Source organism: Orbicella faveolata, unplaced genomic scaffold, assembly GCF_042242905.1.
Source record: "Orbicella faveolata isolate gen_17 unplaced genomic scaffold, um_ofav_v1 contig_1, whole genome shotgun sequence".
Taxonomy (NCBI): Eukaryota; Metazoa; Cnidaria; class Anthozoa; order Scleractinia; family Merulinidae; genus Orbicella; species Orbicella faveolata.
In genome coordinates, this window is record NW_028301536.1 from 5,594,966 (window position 1) to 5,612,053 (window position 17,088).

At 39.5% G+C, this 17,088-nt stretch overlaps 2 protein-coding genes across 2 annotated transcripts; one reads left to right on the forward strand and one right to left on the reverse strand.

The window, feature by feature from the left end:
- Positions 1-26: 26 nt before the first annotated feature.
- Positions 27-13,808, forward strand: LOC110064226 (uncharacterized). The gene is made up of 6 exons (XM_089296410.1): positions 27-842; positions 3,166-3,302; positions 4,699-5,104; positions 5,874-6,189; positions 8,659-9,007; positions 12,229-13,808. The coding sequence occupies exons 1-6, from the start codon at positions 471-473 to the stop codon at positions 12,914-12,916; spliced, it is 2,268 nt and encodes a 755-aa protein (XP_089152536.1). The 5' UTR covers positions 27-470; the 3' UTR covers positions 12,917-13,808.
- Positions 13,809-15,415: 1,607 nt separating this feature from the next.
- LOC110064731 (serine/threonine-protein kinase pim-3-like) lies at positions 15,416-16,598 on the reverse strand. Its single transcript, XM_089297534.1, has 3 exons — positions 16,226-16,598; positions 15,955-16,133; positions 15,416-15,585 (listed from the first exon to the last, which is right to left on the reverse strand). Exons 1-3 carry the CDS (start codon positions 16,485-16,487, stop codon positions 15,487-15,489), a joined length of 540 nt encoding a protein of 179 aa, XP_089153660.1. The 5' UTR covers positions 16,488-16,598; the 3' UTR covers positions 15,416-15,486.
- Between the last annotated feature and the right edge of the window lie 490 nt (positions 16,599-17,088).

Consider the following 17,088-nt stretch of genomic DNA (forward strand, 5'->3'; position numbering starts at 1 on the left):
AGAGCTGACCAAAAAGATCGCGGCATCTGGATCGAAAGGACTTCCAGCTCTCGCAAAAGCCATGCCAATCGCATGATTTTCTAGAGCAAGTATTGAAGATATTGTTTGGACTGTTTTTATTATTATAATTTTTTTTTTAACTCATGGTTGGTCTTATATAAACCATTGCCAGTAGCCGTGCTGCTTCTAACACCACACCTCAGGAAGGTCCAGGAAAAACGAAAAAAAAAAACACAAACACAGGATAACCACAGACGGGAAGTTACTGTGGTATCTGGATAATACTGCCCATTATTTCTTTATGCCTGAAATAGCCTTTTTTTAAAACTAAAGTTTTAAAAATCCATTTGTTTTTGGCTTAGAAATGTCTGAACCCAAATCCCATGCTACCCCTCCCCCGCCTCTCTCAGCTTTGCCCGACCCTCTACCCATAATTTATCGTTCGGGGAAACGAGGTTGGAATATTCAATATGGTGGACATCGGTGGTTTGTTCGAATCGTCCCGTCTTTTAGACTGGGAATTAGACTCCATTAAAACAGACCAGGATGAAACTATTGCACGGTCGCTAATCAGCTATCGCCACCTGAAGACGGAAATACAAAGCCAGTGTTTTTCGCTCAGTGCCCAGCAAGAAAGGCTAGATGAAGAAAGCAGTTCCGAGCCTTTGACCGTCTGGGTCATGGGGTCGTGGGGAGCTCTGGAGTCTGTTGATGGAAAGACTGAAGACGCTGAGGAATACGCGCGTAGAAAGCGAGATCTGACAAAGAAGATTGTGATGCTGAAGATACAAGTGCTGTGTCTGAAACAAGTGCATGTCAGTTCTTGTATTCGACAACTTCAGGTTTGTTGGTTCGCTCAAATCAGTCTAAAGTTTTAAACCGTACTTTCATTTTCGCTAGTATAACATTTTGGAGAGAATATTCCGGGCGAGTATTATAGAATATGTCCAAGAAATCGTTTCCAATATGATAGATACTGTATGCATTTGGACTAGTGTCTTGAGAATGGATGAATGAATTATAGTGGGGGGCGTGAGCAAACTTTGAGGCTTGTTGCACTGGTCGACAGAATATCCCACTAATGGACTCTTCATATGAGCCAGTTGAAGAGGTTGGCTTGGTTTCCAAGAACTCGCCAAACCCTGTATTTATATTGTTAAAGTTTGATGTGTTCAGATGGAACTGCATGCTAGCCCACTTACTGGGATCTTTGTGACAGGCTGGAAATTTTCCTGCCTTATCAACACTCAGTTTCATACCACAAGACTAGGTTTGCACCAGAAGAAATTGTTCCGGATTCATGATGAATTCAGAACATTTTAGTTCAGGAGTGATTTTGCGGTTTACACACAAGTTGACAAATCTAAAATGAAAACTCCCCAGTTTGGTCATGTCCAAATTCTCAAAATCTCCAGAGATTTTGAATCCAGAATTTTAAAGTGGGAACTTTGAATCCAAAAGCGTTTGAATCTGGCGAGTTTTGTCATGTACAGGTGTAAATGATTCCTTCTCGAATCCGGATATTTTTCCGCCTGTGATCTTGTAAGGTTGCGGTGCAACTAAAATGGTGGATCTAATAATGTAGTCACAATCATGAATAGTCACACTGATGGCTATTGAGGGTGGTCGCTGGCTGCCTCATTCTGTTACAGGTCTAGGCAATCACTTATATAATGGGTAATGCCGTATTCTTCAGAAACCAAATTTATTGACAAAATAGTGTTAACATCCTCCACACTTTATCGGAGATGACGACAATGCTGGACATGATCGAAAAACCTTGAAAGTTCTGAATAAGACCAGAACGAACGCCTGGTGGGACAACATGATGGGCAACAATGGCGTGGTTAGCAAGTGGAAAGAAAACTTAATTCAGACTGTCTCAACCTACCCCTGCCTTCTTTTTAGCAGCATTTTGTCTCTCGTTGTCGAGGCAACAAACACCTTGTTAACCATTCCATCAAGACTGTTCCCGGGGTTGTTGTCATGTGTAAACGGTTAGGAATCCAATGGTCCTTTCAGTATAAACACCTATGAATCCGAATATTGTAAAATTAATGAATCCCGAAACATTTAGAATCTGGACAAAAATCTCCTCTAGTATAAACCAAGTCCAAGAAGTCATTTACAAAAACAAACACATTTCGACTTAGCCTCGCAAAACATGAGACCCAGAGACAGCTTTGTAAAAAAACCAAGACTGTGAGATGTACATAACCATTCTAAAAATGAGACTTTGAGACCTGTGACTATTCAAAAAATACTTGCATTTTTGAAGGAGACCATTGGCCACCCCATACAATTTATATATTTTGGAAGTTATGCATCCCATTTATCTGCTGAGGTCAAGCTTTGCATGAGTTGACAAATGAATGATAGGCATGAAATTTCCCGTTTGAAAAATATGACCAAATTCACCCTGGTAATTTTGCCCAGGCCAGTCTAGTTACTGTGCTTAATATATAAAGAGGTCATTGCAACAGGCCAATTTCAGTGTACATGTACGCGAAGTTGTAAATTGACTCCATGCTTGGGAGAAGCAGAAAAAAGAAATTTCATCCAGGTTGAAAGATAAATGCATTTCAAATTTCTTTTGTGTTACCCCCATAAGCCTCAACACCAGTGATGTCAGTTAGTTAACTTAGTTCTCCCTGTGCTGTGGGGTGCATAATAACGCTGGACAACTCTTGCTTTTCAACCAGCCCTGTCTTGTGTTGTGCCCCTGGCTTGGGCTAAGCTCATCCCTCCTGTGTGGAATCCTTTTCCACTCTCCATCTCCATGTGGTCTTTGTTTGTCCCACTTTCCTTTATCCTTTAGGCTCCCACTTCATTGCCACCATGCAGTTCTATCTTCTCCTTCGTATTTCATCACTGATCTTATACATGCCTGTACATGTACTGTAAGCTATAGTATCTAGCAGGCCCTCTTTTCTTCCATCGTTATTTCACAGGCTTGGCATGAATACAGTAGAACTGGCCACACCAGCATCTTGAACATTTCATATTTAATAAAATTGACCTACAGACTAAATTAAAAATCCAGAATATTCCATGATAATTCTCTGACCTTTTAACTACAAAGGTCACATTTACTTTCATGTGCAACAGTGGCTTAACCTCATTGATATTAAACAATTGGGATGCTCAATATTTCTCGTTTTATAGGATCTAGCCATATCAGGTAGTAAGATGCCAACCCCAATCACCCTACAGTTCCACAAGTTTCAAGAATGGGTGCAAGCCAATCAACAGATTTATGAACTGCAATCTAAAATACTTGACCTGGAAGCAGCAAAAATCAGGTAAATCCAATGTTATACAGTATCATACACACTTAATTTCCTTCCTCAGAGGCCACAATCCTTTTGGTCAGCACAAGAATAATGACCTCCGGCTGGTTCTGATTTTTTGACCATGTGCAAACATCACTGTCTCCAGATGTTGTGTGGGGCCAGCTCCAAGACTAGCAACCTCTGGACTGTTCCAACTTGAAAGTCCATGATTCACAAATTTCTGGTCACTTTCTGCAGACTCAGAGCTTAGTATTCTGCTCAATTTAAAATGCACACTCTGCACATGTGACTGGAATAAGTAAATTCTACCTGTGCAAATGCTACATGACCATCAAAAGTCTTCAAATATGCTCTGCTATAAAGTACAAAACAGCGCAAACAGTAATAAACTGTAGGAGGCTTTATTATGCGAAATTTTATTGTTCCTTAAAAACTAAAACTCCAGGAAATAATGGGGCTTGTTATCAGCAAGTCAAAGATTTGAGGTCCACATTTTCAAGAGCGGTAGGGGGGTGCACATCAAAATTTAAACTGTAGGAGGCTTTATTATGCAAAATTTTATTGTTCCTTAAAAACTAAAACTCCAGGAAATAATGGGGCTTGTTATCAGCAAGTCAAAGATTTGAGGTCCACATTTTCAAGAGCGGTAGGGGGGCGCTCATCAAAATTTATTATTGTTAGTAGTAATGGTAGGTACAGCTGTAGGTATGTTAGTTCTGCATATGAACGAAGTGGTTCATCAGGCCGGAGCTTATCATGGTTTCAGTAGCATAAAGCGACTAGGAGTATTTCTATTCCCCCTTGGAAGGGATGCTAGTCCATCACAATGATACCCCTCAGCATTAAATTTGCCAGTACCCATTTATACACCTGGGTGAAGAGAGGCACCGTGAGAGAAAGTGTCTTGCCCAAGAACACAACACAAACAAACAACAAACAAACAAAAACCTTTATTAACATGTCTGGGGTATTTAGCATTGCTGCTAATTGAGGACACACACACAAAAAAGAAATTATGAATGTATTTTTCAATGTCCTCAGCCAGGGCTCGAACCCAGACTGCTTGCTCCAGAGTTGAGAGCACTAATCATGAGGCCACTGTAGGAATGGTAGTTTCCATCAAATTGTTGTGAAACATGACAAGGTTGAAGAGGCCTACAAGGGCATCTACAGCAACTCTTTGTGGTACCCATTTATACACCTGGGTGGAGAGAAGCACTGTGAGAGTAAAGTGTCTTGCCCAAGAACACAATGCAATGACCACAGCTAAGGCTCCTATCTGGACTTATTAATCTGATCTGATCCATATCTTCCATGTTCCCAGTAGTAATATTCTTAATTTTGTGTGATGATCAGTAGTTTAAGTAAAACTTTTCAATTATGAAATGTTTACATTTGAATACAGATTACACAAGGACTTTTGTGTGCGAGAGGACAAAGAGTCATCCCAGTCATCTGTGACGACCAGACAGTCCTTCACTTCACATCTGGAGCTAAAGCTTGCATCAAAAGAACCAGATGTTGCATCGGGAGAACTAAAGCTTGAACAAGTTATTGTCTCTGAAGGTTCTGTTGAGATTGCCAGCATTTTGGACAGAATATTAGACACAAGCTATACAAACAGCAGTTTTGAGGCTTGCAAGCTGAAAACTTACATTCGTGAATGCTGGGATGTGCAAACCATCGATGACGAGTTTCCCACAGGAGTTCACCCAGACAGATATCAGGAATTTGTTGGCGGCATGGCTCAGTATATTGTGGACAAGCAGTTGACTCATCAGCGGGAGAGCTTGTCTTATGATATGGTCTATGTAAGTGGTACAGGAAAGCTTGAAATAAAAGAAGAAAGAAACTACACTGTAGTATTGGCGATTAGTTTTTTCCTGTGGTCTTGTGCTGTTGAACACATGGGGAAGAATTTCAATACAGTTGTCGTTGCCAATGCCATTGTTTTCATTGTAATAATCCAAATTAGAAATTCATCCCATTTTATAAATAACTACTTTATATGTATTTCTAGAGCCAAGTTTGAAGAGAAAACTTTACTTCAAACAAGGCATCCTTTTGAAACCCACCTAATTGATTGCAAGCTTGCAGTGAACTTGAATGTAAAAGAATGATGATTAGACAGTACTGTATTTAAAGACAATCCTCCTGGCCTGACAACTGTACAATCATGTAATATTTTGACTGTTTTTTGAATGGCATGTATTGAAAAACAAGACCTTTGAGAACATTTTTTCAACAGACTTAACATCATGTAACAACCGAAACTCAGTTTGACATATCAGTGTCACCCTTTTTTCCATGATGGAATCATCGGCTCTTTTGTGAACCCCTTCAAAAGAGCACCACTTTGAACTGAGCAGTTTTTTGAATAAGCACAGTCTTATGGGTCAGGGTTGTGGCACTTATTTTAGAACATTTTTTTCCTGTCATGTGCTGCACTTAAGCTAGCTAGGCACTTGACGCGACGTTTATCTTCAGGTACACAATTCATCCCACACAAAATAGATATCCAACATTCAACCTGAAAAATTCAATATTGATAGCACAAAACTCTGTAATTATTTTTTTCAGACCAAACTAGAGCAGTATCTGGTGCCACCCATTTACAGCCTTGTCCAAGATTACATCAGTAAGCCAGATGAAGACAGAAGAATATCGCAGATCTACAAAAGCCTGGCGCACATCACTCAGACACAGTTTGGTATCAACCCAGAGTATCAAGACGATGGTATAACACCATATTATGCAGCAGTGACATGTATGAAGAGCAGCATGCTGTCAATCTTACCTTCACGCAAGATCCATGCTATTGTGAGTGCTGCGCAGTGCGTGTTCAAAAAACTTAATGAGTTGTCTATGCTAGAACACTCCAGACCAGCTGGTGCAGGTATTTACATTGTAATAAGTTAACTACAACTTAATTGAAGTAGCTTAGGTGGAGGCACAGTGGCTCATGGTTATTGTGCTTGACTCCGGATCAGGCAGTCCATGTTCAAGCCCTGGCCAGGGACACTGAGTTATGTTTTTGGGCAAGACACTTTACTCTCACAATGCCTCTCTCCACCCAGGTGTATAAATGGGTACTGGCTAAATGCTGGAGGGTAACCCTGCGATGAACTAGCATCCCATTTGGGTGGGGGTGGTACATGTACACGTAGAAATACTCCTAGTCGCTTCATTCTTCTGAAACCAGAGATAAGTACTGGGCAGATAGGCCACTTGGCTGGTAGAAGTTACTTGAAGTAGCTTTCAAATAAATACATGTACATGTAGCACTTTACAAGCTGGTCGCCTGTTGTACAATTAGACTCGCTTCATGCTGGCCGCATTACAATGTAATAGCAATGTTTTAATTCAAGAATAGAAAGAGGAGTGGAAAACAAGAGTGGAAGTTTTGTGGGAATGGGTAGGTAGGTAAAGTCTGCATATGAGTTAGGTGGCCCATCAGGCCGGAGCTTATCCCGGTTTCCTTAGCATGAAGTGACAAGGAGTATTTCTACTCCCCCCTTGATGGGATGCTTGTCCATCGCAGGGTTGCTGGTACCCATTTATACACCTGGATGGAGAGAGGTACTGTGAGAGTAAAGTGTCTTGCCCAAGAACACAACACAATGTCCCCGGCCAGGGCTCGAACCCGGACCGCTTGTTCCGGAGACGAGCGCACTAACCATGAGGCTACTGCGCCTTGTGGGAATGACAAATGCCATTTTTCTCAAGTTCTCCCAAACGTTCACCAGTGTTTCTAAACCTCAATACAAATAACGAGAAGATGATTTCTATCTGGTTTTGGGAAAACACTGCGAGGAAACGATAGGAAAATCACTTAATACATACTGGATTTACTGTATGTTTATTTTGATTATAAAACACGTCTTTCGATTTGCACAATCCTTACATCCATTCAATAGTTTGCCCTAGATCTACGACTTTATAGAGTTCTAGAGTTATGGCGTTTAGAGTATGCATCTTACAGGATGTGTTCCAAAATATTGGTTATACTCATAGGCACGTAACGGGTACAAAGAGCTGTTACTGAAGCAGTTGGACATATAGTGCATTTACTGAAACCGGGGGCACCCAGACAATGAAAACCATTCAGATAGCAGAACTGAAACTATAGATTCCAACATTTTCAAATCCAGCCAATCAAATGTCTTCTTTTCAAATCCAGCCAATCAAATATCCGATACAAAACAATGAAATCTCAACTTGTTCGTTGTGATGTTTACGCGACTAAGGTGTCGCTTAATAAAATTGTAAATTGTCAAGCTCAAACCGTTAGTAGGTTCCCGTGCTTGCGGGTTTAAATTATATGCTGCACTTTCTATGGGGTCGTTGGTTAGTTTAGAAAATGCATGAAAAGAAAAGCTGTACAAGACTGTCGCTCGTAAATATGTATCTCCAGAATGCGCGATGTAGAGTTTGAATATTGTCGCGGCTGTTTAAAAGAAACCCTTCAAATGGTCTCTGAGTAGTTTTGCATGTGCGCAGGTTTGAAATGTACGAATTGGAAAGGGATTCTTTCGATGTAATTGAAAGGAACAGAAAGCAATCTTCACGCAGGAGAATTGAAAAGTTAACTTGATACAAAAATTGACTTGTAACCTGAATTCTTTGTTCGAAATATCTTCAATTTTTCCATCCAGGGGAGGTTCCTATGTATACACGCTGAGCCTTTGATAGTACAGCGCGGAAAAAATTCGTTTGAATTTTCGATGATGTTATTTCAATACACTGATAACTCAGAAAGGGAGTTCAAATTCCGAAATGTTCAGCTGCTGAGACAGTGAGCGCGATGGTGTTTTTTTCCGAGAACTGCGTGGTGGATTTCACGGTCGTCTGGATTAATGACAACCGAAAGCTGTGTAAAAATAGAAACGCACACAGACAATAGGGGCGGAATTTATTTTGTAAAAGAAGTGTCAAAATCTATTATTGTACGATTTTAATCAACTAACCGTATAGATGATATTTTGTGTGGCCGTACGTTCACAGTGAAAAATGGGCAATGTAATGAGTTTACCACGCTTGCCAATGTCAAATCTAAAGTAAAGTAACACAACATTTTCTTACGCGAAAGTACCAACGGCTTGAGCTTGACAATTTATTAACAGACACCATAGTTGCGTAAGCATCACAGCGAACAAGGTGAGATTTCATTGTTTTGTACCAGACATTTGATTGGCTGGATTTGAAAATGCTGGAATCAATTGTTTCAGTTCTGCCATCGGATTGGTTTTCATTGTCTGGGTGGCCCCGGTTTCAGTAAACGCACTGTCAAAGACTCTGATCCTGCCATGTAATTCTTCATCAATGTAAAGATTATTAACAACATATTTTTCCTCTTTTCCTCCAGATGAGTTCATGGATGTTTGGGTTTATGTCGTTCTTAAATCCAAAATACCAAACCTTGTGTCGACCATTGCATACCTGAGAAGGTACTCCAATCCAAACTTGTCTTTCTCTGAAGCGGGATATTATCTGGCAAGTGTAGAGTTTGCTTGCCAGTATCTACTGCGGGTTAACGAACAGGACTACAGAAACAAGTCATTACTGTTGACAGAGAGAATAGTCATTTGTGAACAAGCCAGATTTGACAAGATTGTTGCCAGAGAAGGAGCAGTGTTTGAAATAGTGTCAGAGAATAAATGGCTGCATGGGTATGAACTGTTTGCAGTGAAGGAGTGGCACTTGGATACAACAAGGTGAGAACTGTTTGATTTGTGAAAGAGACTTGAATTCCATCACGGAGACAAGCCATTCACAATATATAAAAGTTCGAGACTCTCTGCCCACTTTATTTCAACCCATAACCGTGAATTTGGTTAAAACTGGGAGTTTTGAAAGACCTTAGAAATACATGTATTAGCAAATTTTATAGGCATGCAGTGCGTGCAGAAGGGCATGCAGCTGTAGTATTTTGCACACACTGCAGACCTATCTGTACTAAGTTTATTCGTGTAAAGAGCACAGTGCTTGCAGAAGGCTATCTTACTATAGCCCTTTTATACTGGGTTTAAAAGTTAAATCTCTCAACAAATTCAATGGAGCATTTCTAGGTATCAACGTTTTCTTTTTGAGGCATCTTGTTTCGGTGTTTAAAAGCAAAAAAATAGAGAAAGAAGCTTTTATAAAGTGACTGGTGACACATGAATTAAAAGTGGGAAGGGGGAGGGTCAAGATATTTATTTCCCTCGTTGATGAAGATCATGTAACTGTCAATGTCAGATTATCACGTTCTTAAAAGGCGTACAAGGTAGTATAAAACAGACTTCACACGCCTCTGGGAACCATGTCAAAAAGCCGACTGCAGTAAACCTGGCCGTTATTTTCAAAACAACTATATAAAACATACAGTCTTCAGCGAAAAGGACAAAACTGGTGCACAATGATACAGTCACAAACTCAAAAGAAGTGCCGAAAAAGACTAAAAACTCCGAAGGGTGGGTGGATTATGGTTAGCCAAATGTTGCAAAATTCAACAACTTGGACCTTCATATTCAACAACTTATATTTATGTTCAACAACATATATTTATATTCAACATTTTATATTTATATTCAACGATACGCATTTTCTTTCAACTTCAACCCAAATTATTTTCATTCAACAAAAATATTTGTTCAACTTCAACCAAAAATAATTTCATTCAACAAAAATATTTGTTCAACTTCAACCGAAAATAATTTCATTCAACAACAATATTTGTTCAACTTCAACCCAGATTATTTTCATTCAACAAAAATATTTGTTCAACTTCAACCAAAAATCATTTCATTCAACAACAATATTTGTTCAACTTCAACCACAATTATTTTTATTCAACAATAAAGTTCCCGGACATTCAAAATAGTCATTCAACAAAATTCCCCGTCCCACCCCCTGAACTACCCCGAACGCTGTCACAAATCCCTAGTGTTTTGGGTACCCAAAACACTGAAAGCGTAAAACTGATGCAAGTGAAATCATCCACGATTCTGCTCAAAACCCATTTATCTTCTTACGAAGCTTTGTCTCAATAAATTAAAGCGTTCTTTAGCTTGATATAAACACAATACGTCTCTGAAAATAGTCGCAATTCATAACAGACTGTCTGATCCGATTCCGCAGTTATAACGACATATAAAACCGAATTCACGCGCCAAAGATCCTTGTATGAACATGCGCTTGGTGCCTATCGATAACCCTTGAAATGCACGTTATTTAAAACGAGAAAGGCGCTTTCTAAACCTCCGATAGTGCGGCGATTAAAATCAATATGCGAACGAACGGCCGTCACGCAATATGCAGGTCTCAAGCTGTGACCGACCTCTGTATGTGTTGCCTGTCGGAAATAAACTCTGGCTTAGACTTGTTTGTCGCTCTTTCCTTGACCATCCCTCCTAGTGTACGTAGATTTTGCCGGGGAACAGTTCTCTATGCCATGAAATAAGTTTTTTGCTTCGGAGACAAAACCAAAATAAATATAAATAAAGTATATACAGGGCTAATCCTTGGATACAGGGAAAGTCTTAGACTTGTTTATTTCTCGCTCTTTCCTTAACCATCCCTCCTATTAGATTTTGCCATTAAAGCAGTTTTTTTCTTCGGAGACAATTCTATAAAAAATGCAAATAAAGTAGACAAGACTACGTCCTTTGAACACTGGGAAAGTGGGATACTTAAATCCCTGGTGATATGTGGGTATCCCTTTCCAATATGCTTGTTTGTTATCGTTTCTTTAATTCAGGGTAGCCAAATCGACCGAGGATTAAAAGGCAAAGCAAACCTTTTATATCTTCATCTTATATATTCCGGCAAAATCTACATATACTAGGAGGGATGGTCAAGGAAAGAGCGACAAACAAGTCTAAGCCAGAGTTTATTTCCGACAGGCAACACATACAGAGGTCGGTCACAGCTTGAGACCTGCATATTGCGTGACGGCCGTTCGTTCGCATATTGATTTTAATCGCCGCACTATCGGAGGTTTAGAAAGCGCCTTTCTCGTTTTAAATAACGTGCATTTCAAGGGTTATCGATAGGCACCAAGCGCATGTTCATACAAGGATCTTTGGCGCGTGAATTCGGTTTTATATGTCGTTATAACTGCGGAATCGGATCAGACAGTCTGTTATGAATTGCGACTATTTTCAGAGACGTATTGTGTTTATATCAAGCTAAAGAACGCTTTAATTTATTGAGACAAAGCTTCGTAAGAAGATAAATGGGTTTTGAGCAGAATCGTGGATGATTTCACTTGCATCAGTTTTACGCTTTCAGTGTTTTGGGTACCCAAAACACTAGGGATTTGTGACAGCGTTCGGGGTAGTTCAGGGGGTGGGACGGGGAATTTTGTTGAATGACTATTTTGAATGTCCGGGAACTTTATTGTTGAATAAAAATAATTGTGGTTGAAGTTGAACAAATATTGTTGTTGAATGAAATGATTTTTGGTTGAAGTTGAACAAATATTTTTGCTGAATGAAAATAATCTGGGTTGAAGTTGAACAAATATTGTTGTTGAATGAAATTATTTTCGGTTGAAGTTGAACAAATATTTTTGTTGAATGAAATTATTTTTGGTTGAAGTTGAACAAATATTTTTGTTGAATGAAAATAATTTGGGTTGAAGTTGAAAGAAAATGCGTATCGTTGAATATAAATATAAAATGTTGAATATAAATATATGTTGTTGAACATAAATATAAGTTGTTGAATATGAAGGTCCAAGTTGTTGAATTTTGCAACATTTGGCTAACCATAGTGGATGGGGAGGTCTTACTATGGTAGACAGTAACAAGAACAATTGCGCGCCTTACAAATCACATGACCTTTGTTAGCTCCAGGCCCCAGCGGTGTGTGACAATTTACATTTTCCACTGGCTTATTAAACACTTCTCCTTTGCTCCTGTAGAGTTTACAAAACCTTATTCCACTGTTACAGGTTTTATTGGACCATTGTTGTACCTACACCGGACAAAACCAAGAAAGTCAAAGTTTCTGTTGTCAGAGTGAAGCCAGAGAACACTTCCCTAGCACAAATAGAGATGTTAGAGCAAGTATTCTTGTGTCCAAATAACGAAAACGGTTTATCGTGCGTTCACACAAACTACGGCATTGCCGTGACGGTTAGCGTGGATCATGTCAAAGACCAGTTAACCTTCATTCCTATACCAGACGGACAGTATGATTCTTTTGAAGAGGCTGTGACAAGTTTTGCCACCTTGGACAAGCTTGTCTGCGACTACAACCCGCCTCCTAGGAATTCCCCAGCAGAGATTGTCAAGATGCAATCTGTTTTGGACACTTTGCAGAAGATGGATGATGTAGTATCGATTACATTCAGCATTCCAAGATCTCCAGCTGGTGGAATTCGGGCTCTCGTGTCCGAGCTTGTTACAGTCTTACGGACACTCAAGTATTTAAGCCCGCTGTGTGATACGCCTGATTTATACTCTAACTTGGTTCAGATGGCAGTTCAAAAGTTCCAAACCGATTATAATGCAAACTGTCAATCAACTGTCCCTCAGTTGCCAAGCGACGGGTTACTTTGTCGAAACACTTGGACCGCACTTCAGGGAAGACTGGGGAATCTTCCAAAGGCTATTATTACACTGACGGAGTATATGTAGAGTTTTCTGAAAAGAGATTCGAAAGCTTTTATAAGTCATCATGAATTTTTGCGATCACAGAATCACTCTTAAAATAATTATAAACAGAAAGAGCATAACAACTTCAGATGTCAATATACTACTATAGGAAATAATACATAAGTATGAAGAGATAATCTCAGAGGCGAGCACAGCTAACGAGTACATCCGACGTTTTCCGAAAATTTCCAAGGATTGCCGAAGAGTCTCCGAATTACTTTCGTTTAAATAGTAACATTGATTATTGTAAGATAATTTGATATTTAAGGGAGGCTAACTCGTCTAAACAAGAAGAAAAATGCTTGAACATTCAAATCATAAATAAGGTAACTTGTAAAGATCGATTTATAATGAAAAAGGTTGGAAACCTGCTTTTGTTTGATGTCGTACATCTAGATTAGTCCAGCCATGAAATCGTTCAGAAATTGAACGTTTTCTTGCATCGAAATATTCAATGAAACGTCATTCTCTCATACTTGCTATAGTTACTACGTGTCATAGTCTCCAAGTCTTTTAAAATGTTATCAAATTCACAGCTTGTGTAGGCACAACGTCATTACGTGTTAGTGTCTCAGAAGTCAGTTACCAGTCGAAAGTAAAACACACAGAGTTAAATTGGATCACATATTTTATTGAGATATATTTTCACTGAAACTGTTTGAAGTAAAAAAAAAAACATAATTTCCTATTAAATAAATATTATATACATATGTGATTTCTTGCATGACTCAGGAATTGAAATATATTGAGACATTTGTTCAATGTAGTTATCGTTATTTTGATGCAGATAAATAAATTTAAGAAGTAGTCGATTCAATGGAATTTTGAACCATACATTGTCTTTTTTTAATAAAACAACACAATATTCAATGACGACCAATGATATTAACCTCCTGGCTAACTTATATTTCTTGTGATCTTCACTGCTCATGCAGTCTGTAAAATAGCATATGACCGTTGGCCGAACAGAGCACTACTGACTTGGCTTGTAATTTGGCACATTCGAAAGAACAGATCTAGCGAACGGTTCATCAGATCATTGTTATGAAGAGCAGACGTAAATATTTAAGTTTCTGGAAACTTCTAGAATGTCAAGTCACGCAATGTTTGTGCCAGAACCTTCTACTGTCACGCTATGGAACAGTTTAGAACATTCTACCGAATGATGTAATTATAATGTAATGCTACATAAATAAAAGTATTACATTATAATTACATCTGCATAAATAGAAAACTGGAGGAAGTTGATTCTTTTAGCCATTTAGGCAGTGTAATTGACAAATGGGGAACAGACGCAGATGTGAAAACTAGGATCGGCAAGGCACGATCAGCGTTTAACATGCTAAAAAAGGTCTGGTGCTCCAGAGAAATCGGTACATCCACCAAGGCACGTTTGTTTAACTCAAACGTTAAGTCGGTATTGTTGTATGGAGCAGAAACATGGCGGACAACCAAGGCATCGATGAAGAAGATCCAGTCCTTTATTAATCCGTGCTTACGTAGAATCCTAAGAATCCATTGGCCAGAGACTATCAGCAATGAGAACCTATGGGCAAGGACGCAGCAAACTCCAGTGGAAGAGGACATCTGACGAAGGAGACGGAACTGGCTTGGCCATACGCTACGCAAACCACCTAGTAGCATTGGCCGTTAAGCCCTGAACTGGAACCCCCAAGGTCAAAGAAAGAGAGGGAGACCACGGAACACCTGGCGGCGGGAGCTTGAAAAGGACATTAAAAGGACTCGACACACATGGAAACAACTTGAAAGGATAGCTCAGGACAGAGGAGACTGGAGAGTTCTTATTGGTGGCCTATGCTCCGGGAGGAGTAAAGGGCCAAAGTAAAAGTAAAGTACATAAATAGAAGCTCCAAGAATGTTCTAGAAAGTTAGTTAAATGTATATAAAGAGTCATCCAGGTAATATAGAGCCCGTTAGTAGTTCTCGGCAGAGACCGAGTTGAGAAGCTACAGTCCCGTTGTTGTTCTCGGCAGAGACCGAGTGGAAAAGCAGAAGAGTGTTATTGCTATTGTAAAAGCTATTGAGGAACTTTGTTTAAGATCAAGTGGACCGTAAGGAGATCTCTTTGGAGACACGGAGATTTGTTGTGAGTTCGTGTCAGTAGTGACTAAAGTTTAGCAGTAGGCTTAACTTAGTTTAGTAGTAGATTGTATTGTCTAGAAATCACTCCTTTGTAGCTAAGATTATATTACGTATTGATAAATAAATAAGATGGGTTCGTAGAAGAGTTTCGTAGTATATCTTTCTGGCGGTCAAGCGATACCCTAACATCATTAATAGATATTTTTCATAACTTGCACGTCAGTCAGTACGATATGTACAGTGTACAGTCTAGCCTGTCATACGGTTTCGTCAAAACTCTTCACCAATGGCTCTACAAATGAACCGAGTGTGGTCTGTAAGACCCATATACTCATGTTGATGAATTAACTGCATTAAATCAGAAGCTGGCAAATAATCTAATGTAAAATTAGTTTTTTATAACTCAGTTTATTGAGTGAATAATATGTGTTTCACGAGTGGAGAGAAGTTTAGTCTGTCATAGCAAACCATGGATGCTGCAGAGTTCGTTTCAGAGTTGGACGATTGCATGGAGTCGTGTTCAGCAGCAAGTAAATAAGGTTCTTTGCCTCTTGAAAAGAAATAAAAAGATAAATATCAAGGTGTATACAAAAAAATAAAGAGAGTCAATGAATATCGTGTAAAGATATGAGACACCGCAGTACAAAACTTAAGCAACTGTAAGAATAAAGCGGTTTTTTTTTTCTTAATTGTTTGTCTAAGCCCGAAACATGACTCAACTCTCTTCTCGGTGTTTGGAAATGTGGTCAAACACGGTCTTTCGAGTTTGATATATGACCCGACACATTCCTAAATATTGGATCCTGGAGCTAAAATCACCCGCTACAGAATCAATATGGAAGGTGAAAGTTTATGATAAGAGAAACAGTGAAATGTTTGTACTTGATAAAGCAAGTAGAGATTAAGAAGGAAATAACTGGTGAAAGCTGGTGTGGTACTCTAGGTGCCATGCGCAGAGCGTGACGTGGATGTTTAAATGCTGGGACTACAGGTGACAGCGTATCCACAAGAAGGATTCCCATTTGCCACACAGTGCCCTGACAGCCGTCATATTGCTTGGATTTACTGAATTCAGGAGGCATGTACTGTGGTGTGCCTGAATGCAACCAAATCACACAATCAAATAAGCTGCCAGGTTTTATTTTACTTGCAAATGTCGCACGCAAGACACTCCAGCATTATTCTCACCTCTAAATTTTGTGAAAGGTTCTTGTTGAACTTCAGATGCCAGTCCAAAGTCAATCAACTTGGCTTCATCAGTGCGCATGTCAACCAGGATGTTCTCTGGTTTAATGTCTCGGTGTAGGACACCAGTCTCCTCGCAGTTAATGTTGGCCTGCAGGATCTGAGCGAAGTATCGTCGGGCTTCTCGTTCTGTCAGTGGTCGTCCCAGGCTGTCTCGGTCGTGAATGACGTCAAACAGGTTTTTACAGACTTCCGGTCTTTCCATGACGTAAACATAACGCTCATCAGTGTCGACCACTCTATATATGTCGATCACGTGAGGGTGCCTTGCTTGGCGCTGAAGATAAGCCTCGGATGGAATTTCTCCCCCGTTTATCTATAACAAGGAAGGAGAGTGAGGGTTAGTTTTGTTTAAACACCATTTTTCGTAATCTTCCACTGGTTTTCGCAAGTAGCACATGTTAACAGTTTTCGACTTAAATTACAGCTGCTCCTTTACCCTTACTTTATAGTCGCTCTGAAACAAGAGATTATGAAAGTAAGTACCTTGATGATCTCTTGCTCTGAAACTATCAGCCGCAGCTGTTTCCATTCATAACCCAACTGTACTTTTACCAACCTTTCCAAATTCCTTGACTGAGCTTTTCTGCACAAATGTAAGCGCCACCTGAGAGGAAAGATAAATTCAGTTAGTTCTGCTCTGTGCTACATATATATTGGAAAATAATGCTATATTTGGACATTCTCAACTGCTTTTACTGGTAAACAAGACCAGTTCTGGAAGCTCGCAGTGTTTTGCTGGCATGAGGCAAACACTAGTGGAAGTCCAGAATAAAACAAGACCTTATATTTATCAGTCTTGCGCG